General features: G+C 42.7%; 2 protein-coding genes and 1 long non-coding RNA gene across 3 annotated transcripts; 1 reads left to right on the top strand and 2 right to left on the bottom strand.

The window, feature by feature from the left end:
- Window positions 1-631: 631 nt before the first annotated feature.
- Window positions 632-11,617, bottom strand: rmc1 (regulator of MON1-CCZ1). The gene is made up of 21 exons (XM_070853305.1): window positions 11,485-11,617; window positions 10,202-10,278; window positions 9,571-9,655; window positions 9,396-9,452; window positions 9,152-9,238; window positions 8,588-8,728; window positions 8,022-8,125; window positions 7,853-7,942; window positions 7,475-7,580; window positions 6,882-6,990; window positions 6,741-6,785; window positions 6,596-6,649; window positions 6,037-6,165; window positions 5,730-5,836; window positions 5,529-5,648; window positions 5,005-5,082; window positions 4,819-4,923; window positions 3,862-3,930; window positions 3,694-3,781; window positions 2,788-2,925; window positions 632-2,023 (listed from the first exon to the last, which is right to left on the bottom strand). Exons 1-21 carry the CDS (start codon window positions 11,581-11,583, stop codon window positions 1,944-1,946), a joined length of 1,968 nt encoding a protein of 655 aa, XP_070709406.1. The 5' UTR covers window positions 11,584-11,617; the 3' UTR covers window positions 632-1,943.
- On the top strand, window positions 1,913-3,038 carry LOC139221362 (uncharacterized). Its single transcript, XR_011585882.1, has 2 exons — window positions 1,913-2,037; window positions 2,791-3,038. It is a non-coding gene; the product is annotated as an uncharacterized lncRNA (long non-coding RNA).
- A 979-nt stretch (window positions 11,618-12,596) lies between the features above and the next one.
- riok3 (RIO kinase 3 (yeast)) lies at window positions 12,597-21,377 on the bottom strand. Its single transcript, XM_070853414.1, has 13 exons — window positions 21,236-21,377; window positions 20,024-20,139; window positions 18,506-18,651; window positions 18,312-18,419; window positions 17,569-17,678; window positions 16,670-16,813; window positions 16,456-16,583; window positions 16,102-16,284; window positions 15,854-16,013; window positions 15,140-15,220; window positions 14,740-14,829; window positions 14,513-14,626; window positions 12,597-14,232 (listed from the first exon to the last, which is right to left on the bottom strand). The coding sequence occupies exons 1-13, from the start codon at window positions 21,269-21,271 to the stop codon at window positions 14,119-14,121; spliced, it is 1,530 nt and encodes a 509-aa protein (XP_070709515.1). The 5' UTR covers window positions 21,272-21,377; the 3' UTR covers window positions 12,597-14,118.
- Window positions 21,378-21,911: the final 534 nt, after the last annotated feature.

Raw genomic sequence — 21,911 nt, 5'->3', positions numbered from 1 at the left:
CTCCTCAGTAAAACCACCTTGTTTTGAGCTGCGTCTGTCGAGTTAAGAGGGGGAGTCATCTTTTTTGTGTTGCGCCCAGGTTCCCCTTGGTGTAAAACCATGTAAACGCAGAAAAGTGTTCTTCAAATTATTAGTAAAATGTTGGGAATAATAGTACATTGGTACAATAGTACAATAATAGTACATTTTCTCAAATTATCCCAAAAATTAGTGAAAAACATCAGTAAATTCTCCTTGTGTGGTTTTAAAAACTAAATAATAATAATAATAACTAAAGAATAGTACAATGTCTGAAAAAAAGGGTGGAAAATATGAGGACATTTCCAAAAGGTTTTAGTAAAACGACTGAAAGATTTGATGAAATTCTCAGAAAAATATTCACCAAATGTGTGAAAATGATTCCTAATCTGTCCATAAGTGACTTAAAAAAGTCCTACAAACACTTTAAAATGTTCCAGAAGTGTTTGCAATGTGAGAAAACATTCGTAAAATGTCTGAACAATGTTTACATGTTGGATTCTTTCCTGCACGTTTATATGATTACATGATCCTTTAGATCCTTTAGATCCTCTAGAGGCCTGAATGTCCTCATGTCAAATGATCACACCAACGCCTGAAGGCACCACACGCCTGTAGTTTGATCTTTATTAGCTGTACAGAAGGCCGTTTAGAATGTGAACATTTATATATTTCCATCGTTACTTCATACAGTGCAGTTTAGTAAACAAAACATTCTTTAAATAAAACTCATTAGAGTTCATGTCGTTCATGTCACGTGTACAAAACACTTCTGGCCCCGCCCCCAACAGGTGACATCACCTGAGCCGCTAACAGCGAGGACTCCTGATAAACGGTGTTTCTACAGATCAAAGTAACCTGGTTATTGATCTCCCCGTTGACTTGTTTTTCTCCCCCCAGGTGTCCGATCACCTGTGCAGGTGCGTCTTGGATTGAAACCAGCCGGACACGCAGCAGGTCGCTCAGCGTTTCCACCAAAGCGCTGATAAAGAATCACAGGCCGCAGTGGGAAACCGCATCAAGATTTAATACTTCTGGAAGAACGGCGTCGTGTTTGGAGAACGTTTCAGTATTTAGAGAATAATTTCACAATTATTGGAAAACAAAGCTTCAATATTTCAACAACAGTTTGTTTACTTTGTGTCTAAAAGTACTGTGTTTAATAATAGTGTATTAATACTTTGTTCTCTAAACATTTATTCCTAAAGTCGTAATATCTGGACAAGAGTGTTTCATCACTTTAGTGAGTCAAATATTTAAAGAACAAAAAGAAAGATTTTCGGCACCAAGTTCAGAGATCAGAGACGCCACATTCAGACGGTCTTTAAATACTCACTAACTGTACATACTTTGAGATTAAAGTCATATTTCACAAAGAATAAATGTTGATATTTAAAAAATGAAAGCCATAATATCTTTAAATCACCATATTAAGACTATTTTTTAAGTCTCCATCGTCATAAACAGGTGAGAGCTGAAACATTTCACCTGATTTTAAAAAGGATTTTAACCACAAAACTGCAGAGAAGTTTATTTTTCCTTCTGAATCATATATATATTTATATATCTTCAGCTGGAAATGAAAACATCCTGGTGTTTAGGTGTGGATATAAACGCTGCTGCTAATTAAAGCACAAGAGGTAAAGATATGATAACGTATAAATCTGTTATTATTTATTGACTGTTTTAGTGTTTCTTGCCAGACGAACCTGCACACGAGACCAGAAACCTGGATCAGGTGTCTCCTGAACCGGGGTGTGTATCCATTTATGCATTTAAACCACGACGATCTGATCTGATCTGATCTGATCTGATCTGATCTGATCTGATCTGATCCGATCCGATCCGATCCCCGTGTTGGTTCGTCACTCCGTCAGGTGGCCTCCTGTGATCCAGTCTACCGTCCATGTGAGTGTTTTGGTCGTTCACACGGTGGAGGGTTTCATCAGAGCCTGGTCCCCAAACAGCTGCTTGAAGTGAACCACGTGCTCCTCACAGTGCTCTCCTGCCCGCACACAGGTAAGTACATTAAAGGGTCAGGTCACCAGAAAGATCCAGTCCTACTAAGTCTAGATCCTAATATGTGATGTGTGTTTCACAAATTATCACTTGCTTTGTTGCACTCCAGGAAATAACTTCAACTAGTTCCTTCTCATTGGTTTTAGTCAGAGATTCACTGAACAGATAAGTCTTTAAACCTGGGCCCCATTTTTTACATATTTTGGGTTTGAAATTGTTATTTTAAAGTGTGTGACAGCATCATGGAAAGGATCCCTACAGAGAGAGACCTGGAAGATCCTTTTGGTTTAACCACAAACAGCACACACACCAGACTACATTCACTAAAACAGGGGTTTTAGAGAACAGGACACAGGAGCTGCTGCTCTGCTGCTGCCTTGATCATTTCGTTAGTTAGTGTTATTGTGTTACACATATTGTATCGGATCAGAACTAACCCTTTAAAACACCAAAATATCGCTAGAATATGAACATAAACTAATGGGTCGAGGCAGCAGTAGATTAGCAACTATTCGTGTAAAATCGCTGTTTTTGTCAATGGAGTTTGGTGGCTTTGAGCTAAGCACTACAACATCTTACTACATGAAAAAAATAAATCTTGTTTTTTTTCAACATGACAATGGATAAGGTGAGAACTAAAAACCTTTGATTTATACCCAGCTGAGCAGTGAGGCAGGAGACAACTCCATGTTTAGGACATCTAAGACAAATACCCTGTCAGTGGGTTTAACTCCTGTGTGTGTTTCTCACCAGGGTTGAAGCCGGGGCTTCCTCTCAGCCGCTGGTTTCTCTGCTGGAACGACCTGAACACGGTGTAGAACAACATCTGGTCTCCGGTCTGCTGCGCCGCATCCAGAAACTTCCTGGCCGACACGTTGTCATGGCCGCCTGCTCCCAGTCAAACCAGCGTAGGGTTAGTTCACTTTGCAGTGGCCTCAGACGGCAGCTGCCAAACCGGCTGTAACGTAAACAGGTCCATTAAAAGAGCTTGTTTGATCCACTGACAGGCTCAGAGTGTTATTCTAAGTGTGTGGCAGCATCATGGAAAGGATCCCTACAGAGAGAGACCTGGAAGATCCTTTTGGTTTAACCACAAACAGCACACACACCAGACTACATTCACTAAAACAGGGATTTTAGCTTGCTACTGCTGCCTTGATCGGTTAGTTTGTATATGTTATTGTGTGTTATAGAAACATTCTGTTGGATCCAAACTAACCCTTAAAAACACCAAAGTCACACAACAAACAAAAAAACAACCTGAAAGAGGCAGCAGCAGAGCAGCAGCTCCTGTGTCCTGTTCTCTAAAATCCCTGTTTTAGTGAATGTAGTCTGGTGTGTGTGCTGTTTGTGGTTAAACCAAAAGGATCTTCCAGGTCTCTCTCTGTAGGGATCCTTTCCATGATGCTGTCACACACTTAGAATAACACTCTGAGCCTGTCAGTGGATCAAACAAGCTCTTTTAGTGGACCTACTGTGATCAGGTGCAGTTGTCCCAAAGGATCACGTTGCAGCCATTGCAGCCCGTTTGGTGTCTGCTGGCTGAGGTGATCTACTGGACCAGTTCCAACACTCAGCATTAATGAGTTACAATTAGCGCTTAGTAGGAATAAGAAGTCTGTTAATTAGTGGTGGATAAATATAATATAAACGTACCGACGCTGCGGATGAATCTGAGCGCGCCCAGAACCTGCTGCTTCGACAGCAGAACCTCTACGATCTCGTCGTTGGCCGTGGAGAGACGCTAAAAAACACACAGAGCAAACGTAAATATAACTTAATTTAAATAACGTGTCTTTATTTAAAGCCCCGTGTGCTCGGTACCTTCAACATGTCCAGAGACAGCTGGTGTGCAGGAGGATACGTACTCTCCAGGGACAGCAGCAGACAGGCCTGAAGGCAAAGACAAGTAAAGAGTTAATAGTTTTGATATCTCTGTATTTGTCATCTTGTGATTTTGTAAGAAGCTCAAATAAAAGTTGCATTATAAGGTATATTAATTATTGCATATGACTTGATTTGTGTCTTATAAGCTCTCCACCACCAGACTCCATTAACAAAAACAGTAATTTTACGTCACAGAACACGGGAGTTTGTTTTGCTACCGCTTCCTCCACTGATGAACTAAAACATCAGTTCAGATTTGTACCAATAAGTTAAAACACCAAAGTCACACATTAACACAAACTAACCGACAGATGGAGGCAACAGTGGAGCGGCAACTCCTGTGTTCTGAGAGGTAGAATTACTGTTTTTGTGAATGGAGTCTGGTGGCTTGAAGAGATCAAAGAGAAAGAACTCTCACTCTCCTCAAAGCCACCAGACTTAATTGAGAAAAACACTAATTTTACCTCACAGAATTCAGGAGTTGCTGCCTCCATCTGAACCAACCTTTAAAAATTGGTTGGTAGCCCCTCCCCTCCTCTTCCTGGTGTCTCCTCCTCTAAATGGACCATAATTTACTACATGAACATCCTGCTGTGCTGAAGAAGACAGTAAACTAGAGACTGAGAGCAGACACTCATTTTCTCAGGCTTCTGTTTAGTCGCCTCCTGCTGGACATTATGCAGCTTTAAGGCTCTTCAGCTTCACTTTCATCAAATAGCTGCTTTTGTGAATGGAGTCTGGTGGGTTTGAAAGAGAGCATAGACAGATGTAAAGCTTCAGTTCCTTGTTTGACAGCAATGTAAAGCTACAAACAATCTGCATTACCCCTTTAAACCTGATCGTACACTACTTTTCGGTGCTGAAATGGTTTAAATGTTCAGTTTCGGAGCTCACCAGCGGTTTGGAGTCGCTCAGGACGTGATACTGGAGGAACTGGTGCAGCATGTAGAAGAGGTTGTGATGCACCAACGTCTTGATCACCAGCTCGTAGAGGTAATGCTGCAGCACACAAAACAACACACTCGTAGGAACACAGAGAGAAGTTTGACCTGAGGAAGAGACATTTGTCTTTATTTGTACCTGCACGGTGATCTGGAACTGGTTCAGAGAGCGGATGTACTCCATCAGCACCGCTATGATGAACTTATGGGAAACACCCTGCAGAACACACACAGGCAGATCATTTAATTTAATTATAACGGAAACAGCTTATAGATTCAGATTAAACTGAACTGTGTCGTCAAAGACTTTGTTGTTGTAATGAAACTTTAAGTCCACACAGTTGATCTTCAGCGTTTTGACTTCAGAGTGCAGAAGAAACTCCAGATACAACACATATCTACAGTAAGTGTTGTTGTTGTGAAGATCTGTGGCTTCACTGACGTTCAAAATAAAACGTTCTTTTTAGTCCCACGACGGGGAAATTTAAAAGTCGTCTTCACCCATAAGAACCCTTTTTCTCCTTTAAGTAAAATTATAGAGGGATATAAAACAGACTAAATGGACCACAAGGATTTCTGAACTCCCAATAACATTTATAGAAATGTGCTATAAAAAAAAAATCAGGATAAAGGCGCCAAAACGTGCTAAATGTGTTTCCGTACCTTCTTCTCTGTGAACGACGACAGGACGTGTGTGTACATGTCCGACTGGTCGATGACCGCCTGCGTTCTGACTGGGCGTTTGTGGGCCGCGCTGCCTCGGCTCGGACCGGACTCCATCGCCTGCGGACGCAAGTGTGTCGGATTAACAAGCAAACGTGGCTCGTAGGAACGCGTGTGCAGGTCTGTGGTGTGGCCACTCACCACGGTGTAGGTCTGCTCCGCCTCCAGGTACTCTTTATACACCTGGTTGAGTTTGTCGAACACGGTCGCCACCACGGGAAGACTTCCCTTCTCGCCGCCCTCCAGAACTGAAGAACCACACAGAAACTTTAGCTTCGTTTCACTGCAGCTTTCATGGAGGAGCACTGGTTTGTTTTCAGGTCAGAAAGGCTCCAACAGACCACCAGAAGAAGATTTTCTACATTTGGAGGCTTCCTGTGCCTCAGCTGCACACTTTCTCTGCAGTGTCTTGATAAAAACTGATTAACAGACAGACAGACAGACGTACTCTGCGAGCAGACAGACAGGATGACCATCTTGCAGTCTCTCCGTCGTAGCAGGAAGTCCATCAGTTTTCCTTTGTCCTGAAGCAGGTTGACAGTTGGAGGTAACTTCACCTGCAGGTACCACAAGAAACCTGACACACAGAGACAGACTCATTTATATGTTCAGACAGAATAACAATAACGTCTACACATGTTGATAAAAGATAGTTGGTCTTTACCGCCAATGTGATTTAATAAACTGGTAACAAACACAAGCAAGTATATGAAAATTCGTCATGGTGGAAAGTGGAGAAAACATTTGTCAGACAGAGAAAAACATCTTTTATGCTTCAGCTGCCTTGTAAAGTTAAATCTCTCTTCCCTGAAGTAAAATTACCATTTTTGTCAATGGAGTCTGGTGTGTTTGAAGAGAGCGATATAACAGCTATTTGTAGTAACAAAACAGATCTCACAGGTTTTTATCTTCCACTTTCATCCATCAAAATAAAATAAAATGATAGATAATGAGATGTGAGCTGGTCAAAGCGTCCACAGCTGACAGTGTGTGTGTTCTTTCCACACCTTCGCTGGCACTGATGATGATGTCGGGCTGGAAGACGCTCCAGGAGGAAGAGTCTGGAGTTTAATGGTTAAAGGTCAGCGTGCGGCATGTTTAAAAACTGATAGACAAACATTTTTGTTGTTTTTATTACAGGTGAAAGGATACAGAGTTGGCAAGGTACTGGAGGCTGAGAGGGAACAACTGCTGGACCTGAAACAGGAACAAACACTCAGTATAGATTCAGCAGCACACTATAAATAACCTGACTCTGTGTGTGTGTGTGTGTGTGTGTGTGTGTGTGTGTACCTGACAGTGGTATCCTGTAGGGGTGTATGGAACGGGCAGGTAGGACAGGTTGGTGTGTGTTGACAGCACAGTCTGGCTCCTTCAGCTTGATGTCAAAGATCAGCGACGTCTGATACACACAGTAAAAACAACTTGAATAAAAGTATTCAGATCATTTTTAAAACCCACAAACAGCCATTCAGTTCAAAGCCGCCAGACCCCATTGACAAAAACACTAATTTTACACAGGAGCTCCTGGTCTACTGCTGCTTCAATCAGTTAGTTCGTTTGTGTTATTGTGTGACTTTGGTGTTTTAGATGGTTTGTTTGTTTGTATTGTTGTGTGTTATACAAATCTTATTTTGGATCTGAACTAACTGATGGAGGCAGCAGAAGACTGACAGCTCCTGTGTCCTGTGAGCTAAAATCCCTGTTTTAGTGAATGTAGTCTGGTGTGTGTGCAGAGAGCGATATAACGGCTGTTTGTGGTTAAACCAAAAGGATCTTCCAGCTGTTAGATACATATAGAGCAGCAAAAACTACTTTATATTTCCCTTTGCGATGTAGAACAAGTACATCAGGATGTGAGGAAATTAATTTGACTACTTCCAGACCTGTGAGCTCTGGTGATGAACCACCACCAGGTTGTCCACGATGTTCAGGGCAAACTTCCCCGTCGTGTTCAGCTTCAGCACGTGACTCTTCTTACACGCACCCTCCCTGCACACACACACACACACACACACACACACACACACACACACACGAAATTCAACATCAATAAAACTGTTAATTTTTTAAAGCTTGATTCGATGTCACACTCCTCCTGATCATTTAGGGGCCAATACTGATCACAGCCTTATATTTATCTGTACTTAGCTTAATGATGCTGTCAAATAGAAATTAGATGTTAAAATAAAGTTATTAAAGATTTGCTGCCTGTCATCATTACGTGTGTGTGTGTGTGTGTGTGTGTGTGTGTGTGTGTGTACCTTGGTAGGTGGTATAGCACCACCTCTGCACTGGGACTGTTGGCCGTTCTGGAGTGATGCTTCAGGTACATGACGAACAGCTGACCGTAACTACGGAGACACACCGACAGCGATCAATAACCAAAGAGGGAACACGAAATAACGACAGGTCTGAGGGCGGCTTGCGTACATGGTTGCCATGGCGACGTCCCTCTCCGACAGACTGAGTTTGGCGGGTTTGGGGACGACCGGCAGCTCGATCTCAAACTTGGACATTTTGGACATGGTCCCATTCTGGAAAACAAACATAGAAGTTAGAAAGAAGGGACAAACGTTTTCAGTTCAGAGTTCCTACTAGAACATGTTAATATGCTGTAATGTTAAAAAAACACATTATTATTCTCATACTGTTCTTTTCACCTTCTTTCTGATTGCTCCATTTTTGCTCCTGTCTCTTTAAGGACCCCCCCCCCCCCCACTGCTCTGATTGGTCAGCTCCCTGCTAACACGTTAGCCAAGCAACACGCTAACGCTAAACAAGGTCGTGTGTCATGAGAGTCAACATGGCCGCCAGCGACTTCATCCATCAAAACAGTAAACAGTTGTTTGAATCGTCAACATTAGATAAAGAAGTTCACGAGTTATCACTTGGTTGGATTATGAGAAGGCGGTTTTGCCCCAGAAGGTGAAACGACAACCAAACCATCAGAAGTCAAAGGAGATAAAATGAGAGCTGTGAGATGAAGGTCTGCTCACCCTGAAGGCGAACGGCTGCAGGATGTTTCCCTGCACGGTGGTGGACAGCAGGATGACGGCCGTCTCCGGGCAGTACTGGTACCAGTTCACGTTGATGCTCTGACTCTTCAGCAGCTTCAGGCTGCGCTTGTCCGGAAACACCTGAGGAGACGCACGAAAAGGTGACTCAGCACACACAGACAACTAAACTTGACCACCACTGTGTGTGGCGGCCATTTTAGGACATCTCAGACTCTTGTCCGAGGTCGGGCATCCATCCATCGTCTATGCAGATTACCCTTCAGAGGGGCTGGAGCCAATCCCAGCTGAGTTTAGGTGAGAGGATCTAACATTTGTTTTTTTATTCTGGCTAAAATGTGTCTGAAAATCTAAATCCGTCAAATATCTGCTGACAGTCACTGATCGGCCCTGATTTAAATCACATGCAGCCTCTTTTTGACTTCTTCTAATAATAATGAATAATACTCAAGATGTGCTGCTGGAATATACCATTAAAAGTCTGCATGGGGCTTTTATTTTGAAAACATTATCTTTGCCGTTTGTCTGACTTCCTGCCTGGATCACCTGGTAGAACTCGATCCCCTGATCGGTGATGAAGACGATCTCGTTCCAGTTGGTCCAACAGAAACCCAAGACGTTTGCGTTCTTCGTCTGCAGGACAAACAAAACACAACGCCCCAACAGTTTATTCACTCGTTAGCTAATCTTCATCCTCTTCATCCTGGTTTCTCCTCACTGCTCAGTCTGAAAGCAGGAAAAAGGAGGAGGGACATTTTGAAATAAACAGGCTGAAGATAACGTAGCTTACCTTGCATTCCTGAGTGAACTCTGTGTGAGGATAGTCTGGTATGAAGTTGATAAAATCCTACAAAGCAACAGAAAATCAACAGTTTAGAGTTCAGACACAAGATATAAAGCTTTTCTTTAAAATAAGTGACATTACGGCACATTTCTAGTCGATGGTGTCGTTCAGCCAGACTCACCACAGATTTTGAGGTTCTTTGCACTGCCAGGATCTTATTTCCAATAGAGAACTTGATGCATTTCACTTCTCCTTTATCGTCCATCCTGTTACATGATCGATAGACGTGATTACTGTTAACACATTTCACACCTCGAGCACTATCTGTCCATATCCTGGTGCCACTGACAGGCTCAGAGTGTTATTCTAAGTGTGTGACAGCATCATGGAAAGGATCCCTACAGAGAGAGACCTGGAAGATCCTTTTGGTTTAACCACAAACGGCACACACACCAGACTACATTCACTAAAACAGGGATTTTACCTGGCAGAACACAAGACATGCTAGTCTAGTTGCTGTGACTTTGGTGTTATAAAGAGTTAGTTTGGATCTGAACTAACCCTTTTAAACACCAAAGTCATACAATAACACAAACAAACTAACCAATTAAGGCGGCAGGAGATCAGCAACTCTCGTGTTCTGCAACTTAAAAGTTGCTGTTTTGTCAATGGAGTCTGGTGGCTTTAAACTCAGTGATCTGAAGGCTGTTTCTGGTTGAACAAAAAGGATCTTACAGGTATAAATAAAGAGTCCCAATGTATTCATCTCCATCACTGCACCCCCTTTGGAGTTCCTACACATGTTGAGGTACCTGAAAGCAACGCTGCTCTTATCATCAGGCCCTTTGACCACCACCCCCGTGGCTCCACCTGAACGCACCGCAAACACCTGCAGCCACAAAACCAACATGAATAAAACATTGCTGTCCATCAAACATTACTGTTTTTTTGTTTTTGGGTGGGGGGATTTTATAGGACTGTACGATGCCCAATAATACTGATTTATTATTAATAATAACATGAGCACTTCAACTTTAGATTTTTTCTGCATATTTACATAACATTTTAAATGCAGACAAAACTAAAACATTTGAAGAACAAAACAGCAAATTTCTTCATTTAATCCATTTAACAATGAGACAAAACCAAAAATACCATCAAATGTGTGTAGAAAGAGAAGAATTAATCAATAAAGTAGAATAAAATCCAAGATGGTTTATTTGTTTCCCATGTGCTTCAGACACTTTAACTAATTATTAATTACAAATAAAACATTTAAACAGAGAACTCTATTTTATTATAATATAATATTCTAAGCACTTTGTTAAGGCTGCATTTATCAAATATTATATGATAATTAATCAATTTATCTGTAACATGTAAGAAAACTGTTACAAATTGCTGTTATATTTCACAAAGTGCCAAACTGACTTTATCATTTTGTTTGTTTTAACATGTGCGACAAATAAAAACAGCAAATATTTGTTTTAGTTCTGATTCATTTTAAATCTGCATTTAGTTACCCAGCACTTATAATTACATTAAACGTGTCTTTACACTCAAACCCTTAAATACTCGTCTAAAGCTTTTATTTATACAGTTTTTCTTCCCTTTTTTAAAAAAATATATAAAATATGTATTAATGTCAGTAATAAATAGAAAAGCAGCTATAGGGATCAAATCTTTATGTGTTTACACTGAAGTTTTCTGCAGTTAAATCTAAAGATATACTAACTGCCAGTCTGGTCGGAGCCTTAATCAAACACAGTGTAGTTTAAAATCATAATTTTATTGGTTTATTTTAAATTTCACAGTGTTTTAATGAGTTAAAGCTCCTGTGCAGGTGTTTGTTTTTAACCTAGCTACTATGCTAACTATTGTTTTTATATGAAAATAAATGAACATCAAGTAAACCTGAAAACTGTAAGTCAGTAAAATGACTTTAATGTGATTAAAAGAGAGTTTCTGTTCACTTTATTTCGTCTTAAAGCTCTTTAAACGGGCAAACTATCGGTTAGCTTGGCCAACCTAGACTAGCTGGGTTAGCTAGCTAGCTACGGGTTAGCCACAGCGATGCTAACTAGCTTTAGCTCACCTGCTTGTTCGCCTCGTCGAAGAAGACATTGTTGACGCTCGAGGCGTGTTCAAACTGCACGGGGCTCTCGCAGAGCTCCAGGTAATGTTCCTCGCTCATCGTCGCGCTCCGCTCGGCCTCTTTATCGCTGTTTTAACCTCAAATCGGCGCCTTGACAGCAGCAGCGGCGAAACAGGAAGAGCAGCGTCAGGCGGCGGCCATGACACTTCCGCTGTGCGCCTTCACAATAAAAGCGGGGAGAAGAAATGCACTGCAGATTTATTTCCTGTGTTTGCATGAATATCTAGATACAATAAGTAACCTGTGAATTTGACTTTGATTGCTCTTGAAAAGTTGCTGTTTTTATTTTCTATTTCATACACTTATAATTATTGTTATTATTGTTTTTTGCATTTATCCGTATGTATTCATTGTACTGCCTGCTTATCCACATCTTTCAAAAATAACTACGCCTGAAATCTACATATTTACTTTCTCAATTTGGACCAATTTACTGCACTCAAACTATAACTTTTATCTTTTATTTTATTCAATTTCAGTTAATATTTTTCAGTTCAGTTCAGTTTTGTCTGTTTAATTCATTTATGTATGTTTGATGGATGCTACACACATGTACATTTAATTATTTATGTGAATACCTGTAAGTTATGACATTTAACTTCATACTTTCCAGTATTTTGTTTCTATTTAATGGAAACTTTTTCCCTTTATTGTCCCTTTACTGTTCAGACTTTATTGATCAAACAGCACAACTATGGTTGTCGTTAGTCATTTTTTAGCTGAGATTATTTTGTTTTTATAACTCCATATTGATTTTATAATCCCCCCAAGTAAACATACAATAAAAAGTGAAAATATATTTGGACATCAAACTTTAGCACTTTCATATGGACACATGAAAGAATTCAGATTTATAGATACTTTTACTCTGGAGGACCCCAACCGGAAGCGTTCTGGTTTTTGCCATCAGGTGTCATGTGACCGCCTGACGATCACGTGCAGACTAAGGACGTCACAGCTTCAGTAACTTTCAGGTGAACAGAACAAACCTGAGTGTTTCACTGATAATTAACACAATTTTTCAAATTAAAACAAATAAAAACAAACAGAGGTTTTAATCTTGATCTTCAGCTTTTAATGTCTCCGCTGATCTGCAGTTTCACACAGAGCACCACAACGAGGCAAATCGTACAATAAAACCAAGCTGTGAAGAGAAACCTTCTTTTTATTTTTTTAAATCATCATTTAAAAACACACCATAAGCGACAAGCTTTTCCTCTAAGAGCTACTTTAACCACCGCAAACATCAAACTGTTTCCACCTGCTGCATTCAATGACACAATTACATGAATTTAATTTACTTGCCTTTGTTTGTTTGATAGTTTCATTTATGCGTCAATTTCAGGTGTTTTACATTTAATAACCTGCTTTAAAACTCCTCTGTGACCTCTGACCTCCCCGTCTTCCATACGTGACCCCTGAAACTGTCTGAAGCGACACAGAGCGACGGACAAAAACACAAACAAACAGAAGCGGTGTGTCCCGTCACTTTTATCTCTGGTTTCCTCTCAGTGAATCAGTGACTGAGCAACTGATGAGAATAAACGAGTGAAAGAAAACTCCAGAAACAGAAAAAAGCGACTAAAGTAAACAGACGCAGAGTTAGTGCTGGGTACCAAACCTCAAATCTATTTTTTTTCAAATATATTTTTAAGCTTTTTATTGAAAGATAATTGGTGTTTTTACACCTGGGCTCTTACTGTTCATATCCTGGTGTCTACATGACAGGTAGGTACTAAAAGTGTTGGAATTGGTCCAGTAGATCACCTCAGCTGTGCACTGACAGGCTCAGAGTGTTATTCTAAGTGTGTGACAGCATCATGGAAAGGATCCCTACAGAGAGAGACCTGGAAGATCCTTTTGGTTTAACCACAAACAGCACACACACCAGACTATATTCACTAAAACAGGGATTTTAGAGAACAGGACACAGGAGCTGCTGCTCTGCTGCTGCCTCCATCAGTTAGTTAGTTTGTGTTGTCATGTGACTTTAAAGTTAGTTTGGTATTTGTGACACACAATACGACAAACAAACTAACCAACTGAGGCAGCTGTAGACCAGCTACACTCATGTGTCCAGAGAGGTAAAATCCCTGTTTTAGTGAATGGAGTCTGGTGTGTGTGCTGTTTGTGGTTAAAGTTGTCCCGAAGGATCACGTTGCAGCCGTTGCAGCCCGTTTGGTGGCTGCTGGCTGAGGTGATCTACTGGACCAGTTCCAACACTTTTACTACCTACCAGTCACTCAGACCACAGGATGTGGACACAGAGGAGCCAGGGTTAAAACTGCAGAATTACCCTTTAACTCTCATTTCCCTAAATTCAGCCTGAATCCAGTGGAAATGTTTCCTGTTTACACACGTCTCTTTAAGATGAAACACAAACCAGAATCGACGTCAGGAGACGTCAGCTCAGGACGCTCCGTCCTGGCTGAATTTGGGGGGGTCAGTGGGGTGGTGGCAGGGGTGGAGGGGGAGGCGCCGCGGTCCCCCAGGGGCCTCCTCCATTCATCTCCTCTTTACAGCGTTTTCAACACAGCGGGATCGTGAAGAGCGAGCGAGCCGGACAAGCGGGCGTTAATCATCAGCGTCGGGTTTTAAAGGAGGGTCGCCGTCTTCAGAGGCCACGGGGAAGGTTTTCTTCCCTCGCCGCTGCACGTGATCTTCGTTCCTCTTCTCCAACGCCACAATCTGTCAGAGAGCACAGGGAGCGTTTAACCGCCGGGTTAAAGTCATAGCTTTTTCTTAAAGGGACAGCTCACCCAAAAAGCCATAGCAGGAACTATTTTCTACCGAACTACATCCGCCAACCATCTTGCCGCCTCGTGGACGAGAGGCTCGTGCTCGTGACTGCTCAGCCGAGGACGGCGCCGTTAGAGGTCATGCCCCAATGCTGCTACGAGCACGAGTCGAAAAAACTGGTGAACTGTCCCTTTAAAGTTGTCTGAACACTCGTTCCTGCTGTTGTTACCTCGGCGATGAAGTCGGCCTCTTCCTCAGTGCCGATAGGGATGTTCAGCCCGCTGACGGCGTTGAAAAGCTCGTACACACTCATCGCCTCGCTCACCCCTCGCTTCTGGAAAAACTGTGACACACACACACCACACACACACACACACACACACAGAGTTTCAGATTTTAGATTAAAAGAGTGAAAATGAGAAAAAAAGTGAGTTGGAGGAGGGAAGCGCCCGTTACCGTGGAAACGTTCCTGCAGTCTCTGAAGAGGAACTGGAGGCCGTGAGGGTGGGTGGGTTCAACGGACTGACTGACATCTATCAGCCACACCTGCAACACACACACACACACACACACACACACACACACACACACACACACACACACACACACACACACACACACACACACACACACACACACACACACACACACACACACACACACACACACACACACACACACACACACACACACACACACAGGTGAGAGCGGCAGTGTGTGAAGACAGGAGGAGAAAAGGAAGAGGAAAGATGAAGAGCAACGAGTTAACATGCAAACTAGAATGGGAGGAAAGAAAGAAAATCAGGGACTAGAGGCTGAAGTGGAAGAGTAGGGAGAGGAAGAGGAGTCGTCGTACCTTCCCCTCGTACCACAGCATGTTGTATTCACTGAGGTCAGCGTGAACCAGGTTACACTGTTGATACAAGAGCTGCATCACCTGCACACACACACACACACACACACACACACACACACACACACAATAAAACTGTTAATCAGGGAGAGAACTCTACTACCAAATACTGCAAGTACCTGCTGTAGTACCAGCAGTAGTACCTGCAGTAGTACCTGCAGCAGTACCTGCAGCAGTACCTGCAGTAGTACCTGCAGTAGTACCTGCTGTAGTACCTGCAGTAGTACCAGCAGTAGTACCTGCTGTAGTACCTGCTGTAGTACCTGCTGTAGTACCTGCTGTAGTACCTGCAGTAGTACCTGCTGTAGTACCTGCTGTAGTACCTGCAGTAGCACCTGCAGTAGTACCTGCTGTAGTACCTGCAGTAGTACCTGCAGTAGCACCTGCAGTAGTACCTGCTGTAGCACCTGCTGTAGCACCTGCAGTAGTACCTGCTGTAGCACCTGCTGTAGTACCTGCAGTAGTACCTGCAGTAGCACCTGCAGTAGTACCTGCTGTAGTACCTGCAGTAGTACCTGCAGTAGTACCTGCTGTAGCACCTGCAGTAGTACCTGCTGTAGCACCTGCTGTAGCACCTGCTGTAGCACCTGCAGTAGTACCTACAGTAGTACCTGCTGTAGTACCTGCAGTAGTACCTGCTGTAGTACCTGTACGTACATGTAGGACCTGGTAGAAGGCGTTCTTCATGTCCTCTGAGCTCAGATGGACGTCTTTGAGTTTGGGAGCAGGAACGTGGTCTTTACCGATGAACGACATCACCAGGATGTGTTTCTTCAACAGCACCGCCTCCGGACAGGGAATCTCCGCCTTCTTCATCCTACAAACAAACACACAAACAAACACACAAAATAAAATAAAAGCCCCCGTGCAGACTACGTGTGAGTGGTGAGTGGGGGGGTGTTTACCTGGTCAGGTTGTGCATCTCCTTCTCGGCCCACAGCCTGATGACCTTGCGCGGGTTCAGCTTGCTGAAGCGATCTATGAAGCGGTAGTCGTCTTTGATGTATCGGTCTCTGTTCTTGAACTCGTTGAGCGTCGTCTTGAACACCTTCAGCACCACCTCGTCAGGGACCGGCTGCTCGTCCAGGCTGACGGACAGACGGATACACAAAACAACATGGTGGAGGTGAAGTCATTTACCATTTTATAACCTTTTTTCCTCCTCCATCCTCTCAGTTTTTGCATAATCCGTGGCTTTTCCCTCAGCGTCTGCGCGTTTCCTGGAAAGGCTTTTTAAGACCCACAGGAGATTCGCTCACCTCCCTCCGTCGGCATGGAAGACAACGGACTCCTTTCCTGTGCTGATGCAGCCGTTGATTTTCTCCAGCACGCCGGCGCTCACCATCTTATACATGAGCAGGCGAGTGCGAGGGTCCACCGCTTGTTCCTGAGGAGAAAAGGAAGGAAGAGTTTTAAAGTTTCAGCTGAAAAGAAGCGGGATCAGTGTGCGTGTCGCCGGCTGTCTGAACGTACGGCGGTCGAGTGCTCCTTCTTCTCGTGCAGTCTGGCGCTGCGTCTCTGCTCGCTGTAGCAGTGCTGCTTCAGAGAGTTAAACACCTGGTTGGACAACTTGAGGTCCATCCCCAACCCGTCCCCGACATGGACCTCTGGAGCAAACTGGAGGAAGAGGAAGAGGAAGAGGAAGAGGAAGAGGAGGAACGGTCAGTGAGTCAGACGGTTTTTTTAAGGAAAGCCAGAAAAAAGCAACAGGAAGTGATATTTCTAACACGAACCTGTCCACAGACTTTTCCCTCAGCACAAATCATTGTTAATTGTTCAATTACAGGTTGAAAATGATAATAATAATAACTTTATTTGTTTAGCCTTTAAAAACAGAGTCAAAGTGCTTTGAGAGAAAAACAGGATACACAGGGAGCAAAAAAAGTGCCAAACAAAAGCTTTAAGAATAAAAATGAATTCAAAACAAGAAGAAAAAGACGAAAACCGGAGAGAGAAGGCGGGCGAGGAGATAAGACATTAAAACATTAATAAATGCAAATATAAACACGTACAAATAAAAGAAAAAGAGCAAAAATAAAAAAAATTAGGGATAAAAACCAGTGCAGAGTAAAAATACATGAAGACGACGACATCATGTGAAAGCGAGTTTATAAAAATGGGTTTTAAGTCGAAGGACCTCGATGACAAACAGCTGTTAGCTTCCATGCTAACTAGCTCCGGACTTTCTATCTTAACAGGCGCCGCCATCTTGGTTTTTTGGCTAATAAATCAAGTGAGAGGTCCTGATGATATTTTAGATCTCCAACTTCAAACATGCAAAAAAATAAAGATGTTTTTAGGTCTATTGAGGGATGTAAACACGGCTTCCTGTGTGTGTGTGTGTGTGTGTGTGTGTGTGTGTGTGGTCTTACGTTGTCCATGCGTGCCGTGTTCTTGCGGCCGCAGGTCACCTCGTCATGTTTGGTGGTGATGTTCTTGCCCTTCCCGGTGAAGCCTCTCCTCGGTGTAGTCTGGGGCTTTTCTACTCGATCACACACACACACACAGATTATATCTTCTTATATTGATAAAACAGGACTGATTCTAGAAATATACGTTTCCAACACTGTAGGTGGACAAAATAACAGGAACACCTTATAAGTCAACTGCCATAATGACCTGATCTAAAAGGTTAAACTCTGGTATTTTTAAATCCAGGCCCTATTTTTTAAAACATATTTTGAACTGATCCAGTGGATCACCTCAGCCAGCAGCTGTGACACGGGTGGTTTAACCATAAACAGCAAACACACCAGACTACATTCCCTAAAACAGGGATTTAACCCAAGAGTTGTTTGTCTATCACTGCCCCGATCAGTTAGTTTGTTTAGATTATTGTGCCACTCTGGTGTTTTAAAGGGTTAATTGGATCCAACACAGTATTTGTGAAACACACAATAACACAAACAAACTAACAGATCAAGGCAGCGGGAGACCAGAAGCTCCTGTGTTCTTGTGAGGTAAAATTACTGTTTTTGTCAATGGAGTCTGGTGTCTTTGAAGAGAACGATGGAACAGCTGTTGCCATGACACTAAAAACCTGTGCAGGCCGATTTGCTTCCATACAGATCAGGGGTGTTTCTGTTATTCTGCCCAGCCTCTGTAGGTACGTTACCTGCTCTGTAGGGGTCGTGTCTCGTGTCCTGCCAGTCCACCTCGTCCTCCGAGCTGTCGCTGTCTTCATACGGATGGACCATGCGGTAGTTCTCAAAGGAGATAGACACTGGACACGGACATCACGACTGACGTTACACACACTTTAAATCACTCAGGAGGGTTTTAATGTGCGTCGGACCGTTGTGCTCGTACCTTTGCTGTCTCCGTTGAACTTCCTCTCCTCCCGGCGGAGCTGATCGTCGCACTCGCGGTCAAACTGCATCTGCAGCATCTGTGCGAGCATCAGGTCACTGGTGGTGTCGGAAACCTCGTCGCACAGCAGCAGATCTGCTCCGGAGCTGAAACACACACCCAGAGAGGACGTCTCACTTCTGCCAACTTTCACTTTAAGAAACCATTTCACACCAAACACAGAGAGAACAAAGAGACAAACAAACAGCTTTCTGAGTTGATTATTTAGACGTTTATTTAGTTCGGTCTGCGTGTGGAACCTGGTAAATCCATGTGGTCTCTCTCTGCCTCAAAGACCAACATGAAACCATCACGGCAACAGATATGAATCCCCCCTCCAACTGTTTTTTATCTTTTACATGCAACTGTAATGTTTCTGTGTCTTGTTTCTATTGTGTTTTATGTCTCTGTAAAGCTCTCTGAACTGTCTGAATGGTGCGATAGAAATACATTTGCCTATCAACCCTTTTCTCACTCATTCTGCTTTAGTGACTTCTGGAACCTTCTAGCTGAGGTTGGACACATTTTAGGGACATGAAGAAGAAGAAGGTCCTCCAAGAAACGACGTCACCAGAAGAAGAAGCAGCGGCGAGGACGCAGAAGGCCACCAGGGGACCACGCGGCCTGTTTGATCGTGTTAGAAACACATTTAAAGCAGCAGAAGAAGAAACGCGGCCTGTTTGATCCCGTTAGAAACACATTTAAAGCAGCAGAAGAAGAAACGCGGCCTGTTTGATCCCGTTAGAAACACATTTAAAGCAGCAGAAGAAGAAACGCGGCCTGTTTGATCCCGTTAGAAACACATTTAAAGCAGCAAAAGAAGAAGAAACGCGGCCTGTTTGATCCCGTTAGAAACACATTTAAAGCAGCAGAAGAAGAAACGCGGCCTGTTTGATCCCGTTAGAAACACATTTAAAGCAGCAGAAGAAGAAGAAACGCGGCCTGTTTGATCCCGTTAGAAACACATTTAAAGCAGCAGAAGAAGAAAAGCGGCCCGTTTGATCCCGTTAGAGACACATTTAAAGCAGCAGAAGAAGAAAAGCGGCCCGTTTGATCCCGTTAGAAACACATTTAAAGCAGCAGAAGAAGAAAAGCGGCCCGTTTGATCCCGTTAGAAACACATTTAAAGCAGCAGAAGAAGAAAAGCGGCCCGTTTGATCCCGTTAGAAACACATTTAAAGCAGCAGAAGAAGAAAAGCGGCCCGTTTGATCCTGTTAGAAACACATTTAAAGCAGCAGAAGAAGAAAAGCGGCCCGTTTGATCCCGTTAGAAACACATTTAAAGCAGCAGAAGAAGAAAAGCGGCCTGTTTGATCCTGTTAGAAGCTCCAACATCAGTTTAACGACCAAACTAGCAGGAGAAACTCTCTGAAACTCTCCTGATGCAGAGAGGAGGATTGTCAGAGCAACTTCACAGTGGTGCCACACAGGTGGGTCACACACACACACACACACACAGGTAAAGCAGGTGGAACGTACTCGGCAAGTGTGGGGAAGGCCTGGTTCTCCTCCTCCAGCTGTCTGGCCAGCTGCTCGCTCATCACATCAGTCAGCGAACAGGCCGGAGCCGCCGGGGCCACCGACCCCCACGGGCTCTGGAAGAACAACCACACACACACTTGACATCAGGAGCCACTTCATTAGGTTTTCATCAATAAATCCTCCCTTCATGTCATGATTGAGTCCAACACATGCATATCAATGAGGGAAGAACAAATCATAGAAACACCTCCCATTTAAACACATTATGATTCAACAACCTGCAGCCTGAGAGAGAGAGAAAAAACACAGTATGAACTCAAAATTAACAGCAAAACATTTATTTGATTAATCAGTTAGTAGTTTGATCTATAAAATGTCAAAAAGTGGGAAAAAAAGGACAAACATGACGTCATAAAACTTCTCATTTTGTCCAAACTATGGTCCAAGATACTCTGTTTACAGTTCATTTAAGACTAAAATAAAAAGCAAATCCCCTCAATTGAGAAGCTGAAACAAGAGAATGACATGAAAACTGTAATTATTCAACGATTATTGACATATTTTCCACTAAATGTCCTGCAGATCAGCGTACAGATGAACTGAAAAATCACTCCTGCTCTAATTTGGTGTGTCTAACAAACTTACCCATTAAATTAATAATGAAAAAGCAGAATAAAGTGTACAGTTTAAGAAGAGGAGAGGTTATTCTGTGGTTTTATGGCACTGGTGAGTCATTACACCTGTAGGAGAGGACATGTTCAGACATGTTTCCTCACGTGTCTTCACATCATTCAGGGGATAAATTATTCTGAGTTTCCACATGTGTCTGTTTACATAAAATAAAAATGTACCCATGGCGACAATAAGCAACAGTGTGATGGTTTATACACTTAAATGGTTAAAAATCCACTTTAATCACTAATTATTCACATAATATTTACACACACATTTATTGTTAAGCAGCACTGCTAATGTTATCGAAGCTTATTTACATGTTTAACTTCCATGTTTTAACACCAAAATGTCTCCACCCAGGTTCACCGACAGCTGCTGACTGGTCTGTCCGCCCACAGCGAGCCTACTTCGGCCTTTTATGGAGAGAACCGCCGGGGAGGCCATGTTGGATAACAGCTAGCAGGCTAATGCTAACTTAGCTTCGTGACGCTAAACAACACCTGAAGAACACGGCCAGGTGTGCGGGCGTCTTACCTTTGGCGTCTCTGCTGCGACTCCTGTTTGATCCATGATTAGATTATCGATTAGTCGATTCCTTCCCCTGAAGAGTGAATGGTGGTTGTAGCCGTTGAGCTAACGTTAGCGCGCACTGAGGGCAGATTTGGCGACTAAAATGTCCCGAAAATGAGACAAACAACGAGGTTCCGCGGTGTGACACGTTCAGAGAACTGTTGTATAAACTTCGGTGGGTATAAAAAGATGATTTAGGAGTTGGTATCGAAGGGTTTTTTGGATGTTTTAAAGGTTGAAACGAGGCAGAGACGCTTCAGTGAGTAGTTTCTCAGCTGAGTGGACCTTGGCTCAAGCGGAAGTACGTCACATGCTTACGCACAGGATAACGTACACCTTCATAATAAAAGCCCTCACGCTGTTATCAGTAGGTATTTTAATTTAAGCTTTTGTATTTTACATCACAGTAAAAAGTGAATATTTTCCACTGTTAAATGGACAAAACAAGACATTTGAAGACGTCATATTCATATAAACTTATTCATTAATAAATTGTGAGAATAATGAACACATGCATTTATGCTGAAAAAAGTCCTGGATGTAAATTACAATAAATAATACATAATAATCAATAATTTTGATAAATAATGAACACTTTCATGGTGATATAACAGCATTTAAACAAAAATAGACACATTTA

The sequence above is a fragment of the Pempheris klunzingeri genome, chromosome 21 (assembly GCF_042242105.1).
Source record: "Pempheris klunzingeri isolate RE-2024b chromosome 21, fPemKlu1.hap1, whole genome shotgun sequence".
NCBI classification, from domain to species: Eukaryota; Metazoa; Chordata; class Actinopteri; order Acropomatiformes; family Pempheridae; genus Pempheris; species Pempheris klunzingeri.
This window is presented reverse-complemented; position numbering and strand designations above follow the sequence as displayed.

Excerpts from the sequence above, each read along its gene's own strand:
- rmc1 (XM_070853305.1), bottom strand. The coding sequence starts at position 11,583 with ATGAGCGAGGAACATTACCTGGAGCTCTGCGAGAGCCCCGTGCAGTTT. Across the intron at positions 6,786-6,881 it reads CTACAGGATACCACTGTCAG|GTCCAGCAGTTGTTCCCTCT; the intron begins GTACACACACAC and ends TTCCTGTTTCAG. Across the intron at positions 3,782-3,861 it reads TGTCTCTGGACATGTTGAAG|CGTCTCTCCACGGCCAACGA; the intron begins GTACCGAGCACA and ends TGTGTTTTTTAG.
- riok3 (XM_070853414.1), bottom strand. The coding sequence starts at position 21,271 with ATGGATCAAACAGGAGTCGCAGCAGAGACGCCAAAG. Across the intron at positions 16,285-16,455 it reads TTCCATGCCGACGGAGGGAG|CCTGGACGAGCAGCCGGTCC; the intron begins GTGAGCGAATCT and ends TCTGTCCGTCAG. Across the intron at positions 14,627-14,739 it reads ACTGCAGGAACGTTTCCACG|TTTTTCCAGAAGCGAGGGGT; the intron begins GTAACGGGCGCT and ends TGTGTGTCACAG.